Raw genomic sequence first — 19,967 nt, forward strand, 5'->3', positions numbered from 1 at the left:
GTTGTGACACTTTTTGAAGAAGTGTTACAACCCACCCCACCCCTGTCAGCCAATGTTCCTTCAGCATCTATATTTTCTAGGCTTTGTGGCAATATGGCCTGTAAGGAGGAGTCATTTTAGATATACCTGGTTCGCTTGTCTCTGTCCCTGATTCAAATGAATGGGTTGTGCAATTCAGGCTCCTGCAAAGCTTAATGAATCTGGTATGTTGGAGCAGGGAAACATGAAAACTGAATGAATCAAATTCAGAAACTATGCTGGCTCCATATTTAATTTATATATATATATAAATAAATAAAACAAACACACATACGATTAGATTACTTTATGCTTAAATTTCTTGTTTAATGAAATGTATTGGGGTGATTATTCTTACGTAGTATGTATGATGCTTTGGCTATATTGTTACACAGTCATGCCAATAAAGCTAATTTGAATGAATGAAAGGAATTTTTTTTTTGTCCTACTTTTGCATAACCTCACAATGCTTTTGTGTTACCTCGCAATATGTTTTATGTTCCCTTCGCAATGCTTATCTTCTTCCTTCCTTGTGAGCCATAGCTGTGTCCAGTTATTGTAGTATAGAGGAAAGGCCCGGTTCAAAGTTTAAAAGGCTGATCCATACTGGGGCGTTGTGCTGAGAGCAGCCGAGTGGACACATAGGAAGGAAGGAAGAAGAGAAGTATTGCAAGGTAACACAAAATAAGTCCTCCCAAAAAAAAAACACCACTCTTTTGACCCTTAGTAGCCAGTGTATAGAACATATAACACACACATATATTTAATAGGGGAAGGAAGCTGCCTGAGCACAACCCCTTTGGTTAAGCGGTGAGCACAACAAACCAATAACAAAGCCCTTAACATAAACCCATCAACCATATAACATACACATTGCTGGCAATATCTCGTCAATGAGGAGGAGGAGGATACAGAGAGGAAGGTGCAGCCGGTGTGAGTGTCAGGGCAAACAGATACAATGATAATAATGGATAATACGAATACTGACTTGACGTAAGGCCAGGATGGACAATCCTAACTCAACAGGCACAACCAGAAGCATCCCAGCAACAAGTATGAGGTTCCCACAAGGTAGACTGTCACAACATCTAGCCAGTGTCTTCCAGCCACAAAACACTTAACTACTTCTACTTAAGATCTCAGATGAGATACGCTCAAGCGACGTAACATGTGACACCACTGGGAAACACTACATCGTGGACACATCAAGGACGCTTAGAGAAGAAGCTCAAAGAATATCTGCAAACAGATATCAAGACCAAAACCATTCTCAGCATCGACTGTAAAGGAGTCAAAGTCAATTCAATCCAACCCAACCCAACAACCTGTAGTCGGCGAACGGCCATAGCAAGATCAAGGAGGACATTCATACTCAAAGCCAGAGATCACCTTTGAAGAGACTGGGCTTACCAACCACCAACAACTCACCCCGATTATACAATCACTTGTTATCATGTGAACACACTTGTGGACAGTAGCTCCATTTACTGAATCAAGACTGTGTTCAACAGCTTTGAGCTTCTCAGTGAAGCTTAGAACTAAACTTTGTTAATAACACATTTACTTTTGTTAATAAATATGTTGACTTTCATTGTTCATTTTAAGTGCTTAACTTTTTGTTCTTAAAAATATGCCACAAAAGTAAAAAAAAAAAAAAAAAAAGCCAATTGTGTTTTTTCAAAGAAAGAAAATATCCCTAAAAGAGAGCTAATCAAAATTTTAGTCAGTAGCTGGTAGTTAAGATGACTAAGCTACAGAATGAGCTCTATGAAAGACTAGTCTCTCTCATGTGCATTTGGAAAGTCACAAATGTACATCTGATCACCCGTTTTTAAAACCATGCATTTCTGCTCTAACCTGTCTACTGAAATCAGACACACTGGTGAAGAAACCCTTTCACTTCACAAGTCTGATATGTGACACAAACCCGTAACCTTGTGTTAAAGGAAAGGAGGTTTGTGTATAAAGCTTTTTGAAAAGGACAGCAATTTCTGGACCCCTTTCTGAAGGAAAGGAAATGTTATTCTGAATTTCTCCATAAACACCATCCCTCAGCTTTGCAAAACAGTCTCTGCGTCTCTTACTGAGGCTATAGCTTTTGCTGGTATAAACCAGTCCTTTATGCACCATTCTTCTGTGCACTACCATTTCATCTGGTGCAGGTTTCTGTGCAGAAATGAAGGCCCCTTTTTCATCATCGGTAGTCTCGGTCACCCTGCCATTATCCAGAACAGTTGTGTCTTCATATTTTGTGAAACTCTTTACTCTTCTGTCATTTGTCAGTTCCAAACAGAACTCCTTCACTTGCTCACTAACTGCATACCTTGTGGTAAAGAGTGGTATTGCTCTGTGCAAGAGGAATTTGTTCACAATCTGCAGAGCTACACACTTTGTTCCATGAACCAGTTTCAACAGACCACCATTTGCATTTTCAAACACAAATGCTGAGTGTGCCCAGAGTGGCCCCAACAATTTAACAGATTTTGCAAGGTGAGTTAGCAGGTGTACATTAAATGTCATAGATGCCTCCCCATACAGCAACTGAAACCTTGCCACAAACTCGAAAAGCATCTCATCTGCCTTGTTGATGTCTTGGCAGGTAATGTTCTCTTTCAAAAGTAGAAATACTGCCGACACCAGAAGGCCAAGGTGCTTCACGTAGCGTGGCTGAAGTACACCATTCAGAACTGGCAAGCTATAAAACAGGAGCCATGCTCGCCACTCTGAGGCTTTCCAGTACTTGAATTCTGCAAGGGGTCGGGGTAGTCGTGTTATCAGGTGTGGTGGCTTTATGTCCCTGATCCTGTTTTCTAGCACCCTCATAGTGTTGGGACTCCCAGTGTAGTAGGGTTGCTCACTACTGTTCAAAAGAAGCTCTGTGAGCTGTCTAATAACACACTATATCAAAATAAGGCATGTTTATGAGTGGTGATGGACCTTTCACTCCTCTGACACTTCTGTTTTGAGCTACCGCTTGCTCCTTATCTTCTTTCTTCGCCTCTCTGTCAGGATATTCTGTGGCAGTCACAGTGTATTTCACCTGTTTCTCTACTAGAGTACCAGGATGTAAACAGAAGCCACAACCGAAGTATCCATTGAACTGTGTGGTGTTTTGCATGGCTGGTCTTGCCTTTGAGTCTACACAACAACATAAACCAACAATTTTGCTGTACACACATGTTCCATTTTTTCACCTTTGGATGCCGGTGTTTTGGCCTGTTCAACAAAGGGTCTGAGAAAAATGGGCATAACTGGCTCTTGAGCACCAAACCAAAGACCTGCAAGTACTACATTCTTGAATCTCATTTTGGGAGGGAGCTCGTTTAAATGTGGCTGTATGGGCCATATTGAAAATTTTTGATGTTTTGATACTTTTCACCATCATAAGTCAGAGATGATGTGCTCATTCTGTGGCCTTTGGTGTCTGTAGCTCATGCTGTTTTGAATCTGAGGATTTTCAAGCATTGTCTGGATTTGAGGTGCAACTGGTATGTTGATAAAAAAGCTTGCATTGTTCAAGGAACTGATTTCAATGGGAGCACTACAGATTGCACACTGAGCAATGTTTTTATCTATGTCTTCTTGTGTGCCAATGTATACTTTACAGGTTTTGCAGTAGAAGTGGAACTCCACTATGTCTGAGTTGTTTTTAAAGACCTTATTGAACAGATATTTTGATCTGGGTATTACCTCTTTGCCAAACAGAGTGTTTATGAGCTTTAACAAATCATCAAGTTGTGTTCCTGTTATATTATGCCTTGCTGCATGACTCATCACCATGAACAGTGCCTCAGCCTTTGTTGACATTAGTACCAAATCCATGTCTGTGTCAAAAGCTATCTGTCTGAATGGATCATCTTCTGGGAGATCTGGAATTTCTGAATCAACTCCAGAAACACTGCTTTCAGATGATGAATCACAATCAAACTGCTGGGCCATCTCACTTGACTGCAGCTCAGATGTAAGCAGAAGGTGATCAGATGAAGACATGGGCTACAAAATGACAAGAAAACACATTCATGAGTGTATGTCTACATACAATGACAATAAAACTTATGCCTGACCAGTGTCACAGTAATGGTTGTGCCCTGCCCTGACTCGTGATTTGTGCAGCTTGAACCTGGTCTGACTTCACTTTCATTTTCTCTCCCGTTGACAGGAAAAGGTAGTATCTGAAAGCACAAAGAGACATTTAGAAAACAATTTCAACAAAACATACACCAAGTGAACTAAGTCGACTATCCCAGATAGAGCGTAACCGATTTATCGGCTGATATGAGTTAATTGGATTTTTAGTGCTTAACTTATTCTAAATATATCAGTAGTTACAGTTGGTGTGTCAGAAATGATTAAACCACGGCTTCCTGCCAAACAAATTTATCTAGTTCCTCTTGTGAAAGTGAATGTGTAATGTTGTAGTTATAGTAAAATGAGATCTTGAAGTTGCAAGTCCTTGTCGTAGACAGTCCTGTAGTATTAAATGCATTCAACAGCAGGTCACTGCATCATAGACGGGATGATTTATACTGATGGTGGTTAAATGGTTTCTTGTAGCTTTGGTTAGAATTAACGAGTGCTGGTAAAGGGATAAACTAGATGTGAATAACATACATTTGAAAAAAGTCATTGAGGCAGATTATGTGTAATGTAAAATACACATGCTTATTCTCTCTCACTCGCTCTGTTTACAGACAGCTGAATGACCAATAACTAATCCATAGCCTATATACTATCACACATTGCACCAATATATAAAAAAATTGGTCATTTTAATTGTACGACAGCAATGACTTCATTAATGGTGCCTAGAGGATAAGCCCTGTTTTCATTTTACCGGTGAGCTTAAAATACAGTTTTCTACATAGAACTCCCTAGATAGGGTGTAGGGAGTAGATAATAAGTGACGATTATTGAACAAAGCCAAAACGTCTACTTAAACTTGAAGAAACTGAACTAGGATTTAACTTTTTCATATGACAGACTAACTCAAACTTGATAAAAACAATACCTGGTGAAGTTTTTGACCTACAGTTGAGGCCAAAATTATTAGCCGCAGTGGAAGACCCAGCGACAACCTAAGAATAGACTACGAGCAGATTTCTGCATATTATTCCTCAAAATTTCAACATAATTTTCGTCCTTCATGATGCCATACACCTGCCCAAGGCCTGAGGCTGCAAAACAGCCCCACAGCATGATGCTCCCACCACCATGTTGAACTGTGGACTGGGTTCTTAGGGTTTCTTCGCTAAACATAAGCAACATCCATGTGGCCAAACACTTCCAGTTTAGTCTCATCTGACCAAAGCACATACTTCCTAAACTCATCTTTACCTTTCAAATGTTCACGGGCAAACCTCAGTCTGGCTGTGATGTGCCACACTTTGAGTAAAGGGCTTCTTGTGGGATGATGGACCTGAAGCACACTACCACAACTGTGTTCCTTGAAACATCTGCTCCAGAAGAGGCCAGGTCAGCAACAATCACCTTGGCAGATGTCCGGGGCTTCTTGACATCTCTGACTATTTTCCCCTCCAGAATTCTTGAAATCTTGCGCTTATGACCACGCCTACGTTTGTTTCTTACAGAATTTTGTCTCCTACTTGGCAATGAGGCAACGTACAGCGGTTCGACACTGGGAAACGCTTGGACATGCCTTCCCTTTATCATGAGCCATGAGACTTTTCCGTAGCCTCTCAATAATGTGTCCGAGTGCCCTGTTCTTTGGAGTCATTTTATGCTGATTAAATGCTCAGTTGTTGTTAGGAAGCTGATTGGTTAATTAGGTGTGTTTTGAAAGCAAAAATTCACTAATATTTTTGACCACCCCGTTTTTCACTATATTTGACATAAAACAAAAAATAAATATAAATAATTTATTTTACATTACAAAATGTACCAAAAGCTGCTAAATAGCATTGTTGAATGTTTGAATATATAATAATATATATAATTTTGGCCACAACTGTGTAACTGTTTCGTGTCATTCACATGCCTCTTCCCTCTGGGAGGAGCTACAGGTCCTTGTCCATCATAACAATCCAGTTTAAAAACAGCTTCTTTCCCTGCAGCTATAAGGAATCTCAATTGTGCTTAATTTCAAATCCTTGCAACTTGTATGATTTGATCCACAGAGCTCTTCACTAGGAAGAACTTGGAATATGGAGAGTCATACAGGCTGGACTGCTGGTAGATTGTTGCACTGGATGAGTCTGAGGTGATGCTAAGCCTCAAAACTAGCTTGACCAGGATTAGACTAGTCCAAACAATACTTTTCCATGGAATCTATGGTCAGTCAACCTACTTAATAAAGTAGAATTTGAAATTAAGCTGGCTTAACAGACAATCTTTTTTAAACAACCCTCAGATGTGGTTGGTAGAAGAGCTCACCATTGTGTCATCTGGATCCAATTGAAGATCAAGATGACCAGATGGAGACATGGTCTGCACAGGATAAAGAAGAGATGGCACAATCACACAGTTTTAAAAGTGGTAAGGCACAGTGGAAAATGACCACTTGCCACAAAGAGAATATTACTCTCTCACCTCAACATCTGCAGTTTGTGAATCTGATCCAGAAGCACCATCTTCTTCTCTGCTGTATTCTGCATAGGGCAAGGCCTAAACACACAGAAGTTTAATTTAGAAAAACATTTTGGCAGCATCCGACAACCTCGCACCCACGGTTTGGTTGTAGTGCTCACCTGATCAGCCGTGTGATCTGGATCATATTGCTGTGTAGGCTTCAAGTGGCCAGATGTAGACATGGTCTGCACAATATGAAGAAAAGATCGCATAAACACAATTAGAGATGCACAATTTTGGAAAATGACACTGCAATATTTTCTTTTCTGCGATATACATTGCGATATGAAAACATACAGGAATTCTCACCTCAACATCTGCAGTGTGTGATCCTCCTTGATCAAGATCAAATCTGCAGTCATCTGTGAAGAGCAATGCCTGAAAAAATAAAACAATTTTAACCATCTACCATCTTTAAAGCAGATCATCAGGTAAAAGACAAAAGTTATTAATCCTTTGAATAATTATTATCCTACACATTACAATAATTATTTCTCATGGAATTACTTACATTATGTCCTCTTTTTAGTCTTGCACGGGGTAATTTAATTGTGCTGTTAGGTTCAATTTGTACTTGCGTTTTGACATTCTAAAAATAAAAAAGAACATTGACATCATGATTAACAGACATATTCATGAATAACAGGATGTTGAATTTAAACAATAATTAAGTCAATAAAAGCTGAGACTCACACACCCCTTAAAAAAAACTCACTGATAAGGAAACGTTGTTGGAAATGTCCTCTAATCCTCCCACTGCCTGAACAAACTGAACTAGTTAGTTTAAATTAACCATTCGTTTGCGGACTAGGGTTTTGGGGTTGTGGCACTAATAAAAAATTATGACATATTCTCAGTTGCCAGATTACTTTGTACAACTGCAGCCCAATACTACAGTCCTGTAAAAATCCTCCTACTGAAGGGTACAATACTGTGACTGTGTAAAAGGGCTGTGTTATACAGATGTGTTTAAGTTTAATCAACCCCAGTACTTTATCTGACAGACTGTAGTAGAATAGTGTGTCTTAGACATCTAAGACTGTATCCAAGGCAACAGGGCATCTCACTCGCGTGCTTCCCGCCGTTGAAGTTACTTGGTTAACGGGACGTTAGTTACTTGGTAATTTTACAATAGGATTTAACACGATAGATTTAGAATAACGTTACTTATCAACTTTGAAGATATAATTATATCATAACTCCGCTATAAATATCACTAACAAATATGTTTGCTTATGTAAGATATATAGAAGACGGGTGTAAAGAAATCGTGCCTATTTCTTACATTAAGGACTTTGACAGCAACTGTGATAATAGCAATAAGATCTACTGGGTGCGCTGGCAGGAGGACTATTTTAAAGGCTGAAGGGTGAGTAATTACCTCCAATAGTTCGGAACATAATAAGAGTAATTAAATGGCAAACTTGGATACCTTTATCTAATGCTAACGTTTTTAACTGATGTGAGTTTTGGCTAACGCGTTTAGCCGTTCTAGCTAAAATTGTGTAACAACAGTACGTAACGTTATAGCAGGTGATTTCAAGTACTTACATCCAGTGTGATTTAAATTCCAGAGTCGAGAGAAGAAGTGGAAGAGCGGCTGTCCAAGGGGAAACGCGTCCGTGTTAGACGGCTGAAGGAGACCACAGCTATTGCCATCTTGTGGCACTTGGATGTAACTAACAGTTACAAAATACAACTTTGACATGAACTTTAACCATTTCTGTACTGCAATGTGTTTTTGCGTTTCTGACCTTCACATGGTAATAATATCATGCTCCAAATCTATCCATTAACCATATATTGTTTTCACATTGCTTTGTTTGTTTGGTTTGTTTGTATGGGACTCTTGTATTACAGTGTGATGCCTTTTTATATTTATGCTTTTATCCATGTTTCCAGAAAAATCAGAAAAAAGCAGCAGAAGAGGCAAAAAAACCAACAACCTCATGGCCTTACTTAAGGAAAGAAAAATGAAAAAAAAAACTGTCTCCGCTCTGCCCACCTCCAAGCAAGAAAATGAGAGAGTATATCTTATCAGATACGTTCTCCGAAGCAGACGACAACGATGATGATGATGATGGTGGTGGGGTTGTTCCTCAAAAACTTTTTGAAGACGCAAAACAAAAACAATGCCTCTACCTCAAGAAATTCAATGATGTGTCCCTTCAACTGCAGGAAACCAAAAACAAGTAAGGGAGTTTTGAACAGCATTAAGAATGTTTTTTTATTAATGTAATGGGTTGAAATTTGATCTTTAGCCCAGTGTTTTGTTTAACCTACTTGAAAACTTTAAACATTCACTAGCCGTTGGCTAGATAAGATAACTTCAACTTATATATTTCACAGAAAATATAATTTTTATTGTTTCTTCCAATCACAGGTAGTTATGACATATTTCCCTCTGTAACAGGTTGTTGGACCAGGAGAAGATCACAGCAGCAGTCAAGGCTGAGAATAGCACACTACGAGCGCTAAACATACAACTGCAGCAACATTTGCTGAAAATACTGAACTCTGTGCAATGCAATGGTGAGGACAGATTTGTTTCCTCCTCATTTTTCCTAAGTTCTGAGGATGCCATTCAAACAAAAATGCAATTCGTCAGCTGAAAATGTAGCTTCTTAATGACATGATTTATTTTGTAATTTAGTGGTATTTTATCTGTGGCACAATTTCATAACTAATGATCAACATTTCTATTTAGCTCACAATTTTGCCCCACAATCTTGATTCCATAAGAACAACTACATTCAAATACAGTGCAGTACGCTGAAATCATGAAAACATGATATAAAAATCTTCTCTGATCATGAAGCCTAATGTTAAATCAACAGCTCTGTGGTTTATCAGTGTCTGAACTTCACTGCAGACAGGTCTCTGTTAACAGTGGCAGACAGAACGTGTCTCTTCTATGAAACATCTGGATCCTAACCACGCTGCAGTTATTATAAATTCTAAGGAACTGGTCGTGGGTCACATCTCTCTCTCATCCAGGGGCCGTCTCTCCCTCTTCATCTCTTGCAGTTCACATACAGTCAACAACTACTGTTACTGACTGCTGTGGCTACTTAGACATGCAGTATGTCGATGTTTAAGTGTGCTGTCTGCTGATGTGTAAACACAGGAATGCACTATAGAAAATTACTATAGTATTATTATAGAGTTGGCTTTGGTAAAAAGTAAAGTTATTGTTATACTATAGTGTTTATATAGTATCTCTATAGTATTTCCCACAGTATTACTGTTTTTTTTTTCAGGAAATGACTATAGTAAACTACAAATTCACTTTATCATCATCATAATATTACAATAAGAATGTTCTATAGTGTGTTAAAAAAATAACTACCCAAACACTACATTACATTCTACAGTAATACTTCTTAAAATAATATAGGAATACTGCAAAGATCTAGGTACATAAGTATTACAATTGAAATATTATAGGGCTCCCACAGCTAATAAAACAGAACAAAAAAAAAAAATATCGATACCGTAACTGGTGAAAAACACTATTGAACATTTTAGAAACTTACTACAGGACACTATATAATTCTTATAGTATATTATAGTAAGACTATATGGTCAATTTCGTAAGGGTGGAGCTGATTGGCACACATTTTACTCTGTAAAGACTCTGCTGTCTCAGGATTTTGAGAACGCAGTTATCAGGTTTGGTTTTCCAAGCACATTCGACTTTTGAGAGACCATGGGGTAATTATAAGGACCATGGAGGAATTATAAATCTTACCTGGCCTGGGAATGCCTCGGTATCCAGATTGAACCAGGAAATGAAGACAAAACATAAACATTCAAGGAATAGCAGCTATGCATAAAGCAAATTCAAATTTTAGCACACTGCTTTGGATATGCAATAAGGGAAGCCTATATCTGGGGGATTTACAATATTATTTGTCATGTTTTTCATCATCTCTCAAATTTGTAATATATGTGTTCTTTTTCTCTCAAAGATCCTGTATCACAAAGAGAAGGCCTTAAAAAGTAAGTGCAACAAATATATTGCTCACAGATCTATGAAAACTATCGAGGCCTGCATTAAACCAAGTACAGGGTTGCAAATGGATGAATTTGCAGGTTGTGTATGTTTACATTATGCTTTATATAGTTGCAGAGTCTGGCTGTGCAGATGAGGTGGGACCCTCTGCTTCTCCCAAAGGAGACGAGGTACAGGATTTGTCCTGTTTACAACATGTTTACATTGCCCTCAGCATCTGTGTGCATGGGTTAATGTAAGAACCCCAACTACACTTCAAGTGTTTCTGACTTCTATATGTAAGTACAATCTAATACCTTTATTATTTTTGTTTTGGATTTTTGCCAGATTCACTTGGGAGGGGAAGTAAGCATTCGATAAGAGACGTGGTCCAGGATCCAGAATAGAACCAGGGATTCGTTATTTGTGAAAGAGTTGGCAGTGGCGATGTGGGGCACTAAAACCCTGGGGGAAAGGAGCCTCACGGGGGAAAGAATGCCCCTCCACCCAAACCACCAGGCAGCCTTTAACCCCACAGAAACTACACACATTAAAAGGTAGGAGTAGCCACAAGGTCTTTGTGGGATGCCAAGTGCTGGGTTATTTGATTTACATTTTTCTTTGTTCTGGTGTGACACTGTATCTGTGTATTTCTTTTCAGTCTGTTACAAGGAGTGGCTGCGTCGGAAGAATCTGGAGGAGACAGATGGGGAAAGGCTGGACGTTTCATAACTGAAAAAATAATAAGAGCACTCAAAGTGCCATGCAATGTAAGGGTACTTAAGTTTTGTTCATTTTGACGATGTTGTGATTTGCTTGTTTTTTATGTTAAACAGTAATTGTTTATTGGTTCTTGTTATTATTAAATGAAAATACTGTTTTGAAAACATTTATGTCTTTATTTTGGTGGTTACTAACATACATGAAACAAAGATGCATAATATCTTCATCATTTTCATTATACTAAAATTCAATGTGGTTGTCCAGCATCCAGCATCCCTCCTTGGTGAACAAGCTACTATCCTCAACATCTTTAGTAACCAGCATCCCATGCTGGTATATTTAATGCTGGTGCTGGTATGCTGGTGACCAACATACCAGCACCAAAACACAACATATGCTGGTCTTGCTGGTAAAACCAGCATGCATTATGCTGGTGTATGCTGGTTTTTCCAGCAGGGGTAAAAACACGATGAACAAAAAGCTTCAGCAGGATATTTTCATGAGCCTCTGATGTGATAATAACAAGCGCTTCATTAAAACTCTGCTCTGTGTGAAGCACACTCCCTCATACACATCAAATATGATCAGCTGGTTTCAGGAAACCAACTAACTAAACTTCATCTTCTGCCTGAAATCAAGGAGCCATGTTTCTAAACGGCCTTAGCGACAGTAACTAAGGGGCGGGGCGCCGTCACAGCGAGAACGCGGAGGCTCCGCGGGATCCGGAAGTGCTCCGAGACCAGAATCCAGACTCAGTCCAGGACAACACGGTCCACCAGTCACAGCGGAGACCTGCAGGACGATGGAGAACCAGAACCCGGACCACAAGAGCCAAACAGCAGCCTCGTGCTCTGATAGCACCGATGTTCAGGTCAGTGTTCATGACTTCATCACGAGACTAAAGACACGAGGAAGAGTCTCGAGGGTCCGTGTATCATCCGTTCATTCTGTTGTTAGAGATCAGAGCCTGAAAACCCGCTCCAGGGTTTGTGTTGACGTGGTTTGATTTCCAAAGTGTCTCCGTGGTTCCTGTTTTCATCTTGAAGAGAGGAAGCTGAAAGAAAAACTCACGAGCGTTTCTCTTTTCTTTGTTCTGAGAGTTTCCCGCGCGGCGCATGCGCAGTGAACTTCCAAATATGGTTTGTCCTAGAGGCCACCGCGCAAAAACGTGAAGACGTAAATCTCGCAAACCGTTTTATTCTTTAGAGGCCAACAGCAGAACTTAGCAGAAATACACTTCTGAGAAAGTGTAGATTTGTGTAGATTACCAAAATCGGCCGTCGCAACACAATGGAGGTTAACCCTATCAAGCTGGTCCGCATCATGTAGCCTACAGCTGAATCGATGCTGTTTACCGTCTTTTTGCGGACCCGCCTTTCTCTGCTTCTGATTGGCTAGTTGTCCTTAACTGCGCATGTGTAACTCCCAACAAAGATCATTTAGAGACAAGATGTATCACTTCATAGCTAAAGCTAAGCCTGCAATACAGGGTGAAAAGAGGAGCTGCAGCAATATGTAGTATGACAAAAAATATGTTTGTTTTTTTTAATTATTCCATGTAAACATGTTCTGGTACAACCCCTGAATAGGATTTGGAACCTGAAAATGAGCATAAAACCAGCCTCTCTGTAACGATGCAGTGACAATGAAATTTTCATGTCGACAATTTTTTATAGTAAACATCGTTGATTATGTCAACTAATCGTTTTAGCCCTACATGAGAGCGGACTCTATGGCTGAAAACCTACTTTGTAATAATAACATTTTGCTTTTGGAAGGAGGTGAGATCCCTGAATAAGGGCAGTACTTTACCATGCACTATAAAGGGAGTTTCTGAGCCGATAATATAGTGGAGTTGTCTCTCATGAACACCACAGCACAAATCTGTCCAACACAACGCTGGCAATGTCGGAGACCAGCTTTAAAAAGTTATTAGTAATGGTTTAAAGTACATCAAGGAACATCTGGCTCGTGATGCAGCCTACAGAGCATTCTCCACTAAGTTATTGCCTAAAACCCATAAGCAAAAATAAACTACAGAATGATACAGTGTGAAAGCGGGCTGTTGCTTTATTGTTCTAAATAAACATTGTTAGTGTACAGTTGTGGTTATAGTACTTGCTTTTAATTTGCTTTTATTTTATATAGTTCCAAAGCGCAAATCTTTGTTAAAAGTTTTAAAGTTAGCCTACGCTGTCTTGCCGTCTTCCCTGGTTTCCCCCTGGTATTGATACTGGTTTTAATTCTGAATAGTAAACTTCATTCACTTAATGATAACGTTAGTTAGACTGTGTGTTGGAGATCAGTAATTCACTTGAAAGATATTTAATTAGTTAAATGGTTAACGTTAGGTTGAGGGGGTGACAAATAATTGTTACTAGTCAACTAATCAAATAAATAATTGACAGATTAGTAGCCCACGAAAATAGTCATTAACTGCAGCCCTAATGAATTGTAAGGTAGTGTATTGCGCACTTGGTATTTAAATGTACTGCTATATACTCAAAAGTACAATAACATATGGTGTGCAAACACTTTAAATAAATAAGTTTGCTAGCTTGTTAAAACAAGTTAAGGTGTGTTCACACTGAAAGCGAATTCAGGGTTTTGGGTGGCTTGATTATATTCAAGTCAATGCAAAGACGCAAATTCGCTCTGGGCAGCGCAAAAGAGAAAAGAGGCGTTAGTCGTGAAATTCACTGGTTTGCGTGAGTTTTTCAACTTGGGTGAGAAATTCCCTCGATGCAATCTTGTGAAAACTTTTCAGTGGTGAGATTGTCCAAGCATCACCGGCGGCTTCGGAGCGTTGTTTGGAGAGGACCAGGCGAGCGGTGTAATGACAATCCACTGGCTGACAGAGCTGCTGACAGACCTGACAAAGCATGAATTCATCTGTTTAACAAATCTACATCAAATTGTAGTTATTTCAGCATCAGTTTGATCTTTTTATCGCAAATAAATTGCAGCAAAGGGTTTACTTTGAGTTCATATAGCTGTAGTATCCGAGGGCTGTGTTTATTCGTTTAAAATGCCTTGTGTGTGAACACTAAAAATGTCCAGCGGTCAAACTCACGTGAGTAAAGTGAAGCGAATATTAAATTCACTTTCAGTGTGAACACACCTTTAGGGTTTTTTCCAGGTGTCAGCAGAAACAATTTTCTTATCAGCGAGCAGCAGAAACGGTTCAGTAGCAAATGTCCCTGTTAGTGAAGTGCTCGACTCACGCACACGCTGCCTGTTGCCGAAGTTGAATTATTTTGAACTTTTTGTAGGCGACACCCCGGAAGTGTTTCAGGCGTGCCTCAAAGCATGGCGTGCCTGAAAGCATGATAAGAATCTTAGCATACTGGTATGACAGCCAGAGTATGCTTGTCAGATGGGGCAATAGTCTCTGCTCCCTTTGCCGTTAGTAACTGAGTATGACACGGGGGGTTATTGGGTTATTCTCTCCAGCCCTCTTAAACATGTATATGAATAATGAAAAATAATGAACAACTAAGAGGCTCTAATATAGCAGAGTTGTGGAGGAAAAGCTTTATTATTAAATATTTCCAACAGGGACACGTTTGGAATCATAACCATCAAGCAATACCTCAGCTATCTAATAATAATAATAATAAAGCAAGTGGCTCAGATCGATTAGCAGTAGGGCAACTTAAGTATACAAGCTCAAAGGTTGTAGCCCTTCTTGTCTTTTTGTTTTAATGTTTTTGTGACCCATGGAATATTTCCAGACTCAAGGTTGTGCCTGTCATTAAAGACGAGGCTGGCAGTGTTGGAAGTGTGGATAATTATAGGCCAATCACACTAGCCAGTGTGTTATCCAAAGTCCAATAAAGGATTTTATTAGATCGTTTGAGTATATTGATACCACAGACAACCAGTTGGCTTTAAGGCTAACAAGGTTTTTCCTGGCTCAGAATGGGCCTTTGGCGGGTGACTTGCGCAACAGTTCAGTAAAGGCAATGACTTACCTAATTACCCTTATTTCTGACCATTTGATAAACACAATATATATATAACATTAAATAGAAAGTATAATGTTTGTATTTACAGTATTGTATTTACAGGTTACACTTTATTTGGATAATCTGCCTACAGATAGTTGGTAGACATTTAGCTGTTTCACAAATAAAACCGTTTTCTGATATTAGCCTACACCAGGGGTATTCAATTATAATTCAAAGAGGTCCAGATAGAGAAAATTGCCCGAAGCAAAGGTCCGGAACATCAAAACGACTAACTTGCGTTATCATTTAGTACCATAACGTATAGTTGTATCAAGATATGTTTTTAGTCAACAACGGACTGTCAAATCAAATTATATTTCATGTTTCATTTGATGTCAGTTTTCACATCAAACTGGAGGGATAATAAATAATAACTACTCTAATAATAAATTCTAAATTTAAGTAAACTATAATAAAGTGCCAAATTTTTGAAAAAAAATTAAATAAAAAGTGTAGCTTGAACTGATGAATTGTGGTCTTAAACAATTTTATAATAAACACTCAACACATCATAACAAATGAACAGCTGTAATGCCTCCTCCCTACCTTCTCTTGTTCGGTGAGAAACGTGAGCTCTAGCTTGTCCTGCCAGCTAGGATTGGAGATCTATGAGATAATCTGGTTCTGAACTGCCCGTGGGAGGAATGTACACATAAAAATCTGTATATTCTTGATTAAAAGCCATATGAAATCTCTTTTCGTCTTTCCTTTCGTCTCTCCAATTCGTGTGTTCTCCAAAACGTCTCTGGTGAATCTCGCGGACTCAACTTGCAAGCATCGAAATTGCACACATTTTATTGGCTGAGCAGCGTCACATGAGACGATTGAAGCACACGCGATTGGTCTGTGAGTTTCCTGGTCTGCTAAACCAGTACAGTAAATTCTAGAAAAGCTGCGCGGGTTAAAATAGAAACGCTCCGTCACGAGGTAGTAAGTCTCAATAATAAATCTGCTGTAGGTCGGTGGTCCGGAGAGGACGGTGGCTGGGTGCGGATCCGGACCGCGGTCCGCCTATTAGTGATCACTGGCCTACACCATTGTGGTTAAGGTTTGATTAGTGCTAATGTTTGTGTATTCATTATAATTTCAGATAATAGTACAGCTTACCATTAGTAGCCTAGTTTCTGTGGATTGTTTCCATTCACTAAATTATTGTGTGTAAGAAAATTGCTCTACATGGTTGTCAGTGTCTCATTTGTTTATGAAATTCAACTTGTCTGAAATACAAAACAAAACTGTGCATACAGAAAAACGAATTAAACATTTCTAAAGTTTGCTGTAGTGCCTAAACCTTTTTGTAACTTCCCGCCTCCTCCAGGCTGTGATTGGTTGGTTAACGAAAAGTTACTATAGTGCCACTACACACATGGCTGCGTGAAAGGCTCCCAATCCCCCTGCGGAGATTTGCAGTCGATCGGACTAAATGCCTAGGAGGAGTTCGTTAAAGTACAAAGTGTATAAATCATCCAAAAATGGCCATAAAATTCAAAATGGCCAACTTCCTGTTAGTCTGAAGTAGCATGGGACACCATAAGATAACAAAGCCCCCCCCCAAATTAAAACAACATTCATATATTCTCTTATTTCTTATGCAGAACAATACAGCGTTTCTCACATTCACTTGTAAACAACATTTAACTGTACTTAATAAGGTAATTCATCATTAATCATTATAACTGTTTGCCTGGTAGAGCAGCTGTAGAATGTCGTGGAAATTATATTCCTGGTGGGGTTGAGCAAATAATTGAGTTACAACCAACCGTTGTCTTCGAAGAATTTATTTGCCTTGAATGAACATTCGAGGAGAGGAACAACAAGAGAGGAAAACACCAAAATAATCTCACAGCTCTGACCTAAACCCTAGTAAATGTGGACAGACATAAGGGGTTAGTAGTAATAATAATAGTAGTAATTACTAAGTAAGTAGTAATAAGTAATAATAATAATAATAATAATATTAAAAGATCATACATAAAAGATCATACATAAAGGATTATATGTAAGAGGACACAGTTTTCTGTCATAACAATAACAGACTGGCACGTAAAAGTTCACTGCTCTGTCTCCTCTCTAGCGCTCCTCTCAAAACGTCCAGGTAATTGTCATGTGATTTGCAATACAAATCTTTACCTTCTTCCTAAATGTAAGCTGTCATGCTATTACTCAAAATTAGAGACCACAAGATGTATTATAATTGCGTCAAAAAATTGCACAAACAGCAACTTTATCTTCGTAAAAATTGGCATGAATGACTTTCGGTGTTGTGATGGAAACAGATTTACACTGGTCTCATTTAGTGTCAGCTGCTTCTAGGTAGCACTTGCCAACATGACATATCACTTACTGTCTTTCTCTCTGTATATCTGTCTGTTGCTATAGAAACGGAGAGGAAGAGAGGGACTCAAACGTCACTACTGTCAGCTCTGTGACAAATCCTTCACAACATCTGGACATTTAAGGAGTCATCAGAGAGGTCACACAGGAGAGAAACCGTACAGCTGTGACCAATGTGAGAACGCTTTCACTAGATCAGATATTCTAAAAGCCCACCAACGTGTTCACACTGGAGAGAAACCATACAGCTGTGAACATTGTGGGAAAGCTTTCATTACATCAGGTGCCCTAAAAAAACACCTACGTATTCACACTGGAGAGAAACCGTACAGCTGTGGACAGTGTGGGAAAAGTTTCTGTCAATCAAGTCACCTAAAAACACACAGACGTATTCACACTGGAGAGAAACCGTACAGCTGTGGACAGTGTGGGAAAAGTTTCTCTCGATCAGATCAGCTGAAAACACACGGACATATTCACACTGGCGAGAAACCGCACTGGTGTGAACAATGTGGGAAAGCTTTCACTACATCAGGTGCCCTAAAAAAACACCAACGTGTTCACACTGGAGAGAAACCGTACAGCTGTGGACAGTGTGGGAAAGCTTTCACTACATCAGGTGACCTATTAGTACACAGCCGTGTTCACACTGGAGAGAAACCGTACTGGTGTGACGGATGTGGGAAAGCTTTCAGTCAATCAGATGCTCTAAAAACTCACCAACGTGTTCACACTGGAGAGAAACCGTACAGCTGTGAGCAGTGTGGGAAAAGTTTCACAAAATCCAGTGACGTTATTGTACACAGACGTGTTCACACTGGAGAGAAACCGTACTGGTGTGACCAATGTGGGAAAACTTTCACTTCATCAGGTGGCCTAAACAAACACAGATGTGTTCACACCAAAGAGAAACAGTACTCATGTAAAACATGTGGGAAAAACTTTACTAATGGTAGTAGCCTTAAACTCCACCAATGCAGTCACACTGCTTAGTTTTGAAATTTTTTCAGAGCGAAGCAAGTTATTTCCTCCAGCCTCCTGCTCATGCTGTCTCTGTAATAAGCCTGAATGTAAACCCCTCCTAGAAACAATCCAGTGCTGCTTTGAATGGACCGCTGTGCACTAACTCGGTCCTCATTAAGTCTGTTGAGATTGGGGAGGGGGGGCAATCTAAAGCAGCAACTGTTCCATTAAGGTCTGTACATCACTGACTGTGCTTGTACTGGCTGAGGCTGGCTGTGGATCAATAGTACTCTTACTGGCCAACATTTACTCTGCTGACAAAGCTAAGCATGGCCCCTGTAAATTACAGAAAACAATACTTATATATATATATATATATATGTCATCAGCTGCATCAGGCTTCATTCAAACTCAGTCTCCTTTAATTCAGTTTCAAATGTAAAATACTATTTATACTTAGACTTAACTGAATATGTCATGCTTATTAGCTGAGATATGTCTAGTCCCAGTCTGCCCTACTAATCAACATAGTCAATGTCAATCCCTGTTTTCCATCTTGCATTAGTACAGAGTTTTAACTAAACATTGACTGAGAGACAGATAATCACTGTCCTGTTTTTAACTGATGTGCACCCATGAGGACCCATTTTATCGCCTTGGATAAAAGCATCATCTAAAGGAATAAATGTAAATGTAGTGGGCGCATCTACAGCAAGCACAGAGGAAGGCTGCTGGAGAAAGAGAAAGCGGGAACAAACAGATGTGGTGATTGTTTTTTTTTTAAGTCGCTGTCATGAAGCATGTCTAATTTCTTTTGTCTAATGATGTTTCTGCTTAAACAGTAAGGTGAGAGCATTCATTGATGTACTGATACTTAGTTATTGATTTTACCTACATGTACTTTTAATAATCCCCTATATGTCATTATTTTATGTACTTTGCTCATCTTACGTGGTGGTATAATTTCAAGTAAGTGTGCCAGTGTTTTGATAATGACCTTGTGTGAGATTGGTTTGTTTCATGCTTTCCTGTGACAAAAAGTTTCCACTGTGGCTCGAGGCTGAGGAAGGCTGTTCTTGTAGACTCCACAATTATTCTGTAGCATTAAATGTCTTATTTGCCTGCTTTTATTCTTACCATTAGTTAATATAACAAACCACTGTGTAAGACATTAGTCTAGGATGCATTTTTGCTAAAGGGAATAAAAAGTTATTTCACGCTGTGTTGCACGTTGGGACCTGGTTCAATCTGTTCAGACTATATCAAATGTTTTTGTAATTGAATTTGGTATATAAAAAAAGTATTAATGGCTGCTTCGTCAACTGTTGTTTGTAAGCTTT

General features: G+C 39.2%; 2 protein-coding genes and 1 long non-coding RNA gene across 4 annotated transcripts in view; 1 reads left to right on the forward strand and 2 right to left on the reverse strand.

The window, feature by feature from the left end:
- The window catches only part of LOC119912663 (zinc finger protein 239-like), a 136,334-nt gene extending 116,485 nt beyond the window's left edge, over window positions 1-19,849 (forward strand). The window contains exons 1-9 of one of the 2 annotated variants that reach the window (XM_038731949.1): window positions 6,784-8,278; window positions 8,506-8,795; window positions 9,017-9,135; window positions 10,575-10,605; window positions 10,730-10,788; window positions 10,946-11,154; window positions 11,259-11,367; window positions 11,960-12,191; window positions 17,710-19,849. In XM_038731949.1, coding sequence (XP_038587877.1) covers window positions 12,123-12,191; window positions 17,710-18,657 — 1,017 coding nt within the window. In that variant the 5' untranslated portion in view covers window positions 6,784-8,278; window positions 8,506-8,795; window positions 9,017-9,135; ... (3 more) ...; window positions 11,259-11,367; window positions 11,960-12,122 and the 3' untranslated portion in view covers window positions 18,658-19,849. Of the gene's footprint in view, window positions 1-6,783; window positions 8,279-8,505; window positions 8,796-9,016; window positions 9,136-10,574; window positions 10,606-10,729; window positions 10,789-10,945; window positions 11,155-11,258; window positions 11,368-11,959; window positions 12,192-17,709 lie in introns of those variants that run through there. The other variant, XM_038731950.1, reaches the window with a different exon arrangement.
- The window catches only part of LOC119912601 (zinc finger protein 2-like), a 746,717-nt gene that overhangs the window by 99,665 nt on the left and 627,085 nt on the right, over window positions 1-19,967 (reverse strand). The gene's annotated exons all lie outside the window — the stretch shown is intronic.
- Window positions 6,338-7,191, reverse strand: LOC119912799. Its single transcript, XR_005446251.1, has 3 exons — window positions 7,115-7,191; window positions 6,913-6,981; window positions 6,338-6,788 (listed from the first exon to the last, which is right to left on the reverse strand). It is a non-coding gene; the product is annotated as an uncharacterized LOC119912799 (long non-coding RNA).

This window comes from Micropterus salmoides, unplaced genomic scaffold (assembly GCF_014851395.1).
Source record: "Micropterus salmoides isolate LMB-PRFRI ecotype aquatic unplaced genomic scaffold, ASM1485139v1 Ms_hic_scaffold_2, whole genome shotgun sequence".
Taxonomy (NCBI): Eukaryota; Metazoa; Chordata; class Actinopteri; order Centrarchiformes; family Centrarchidae; genus Micropterus; species Micropterus salmoides.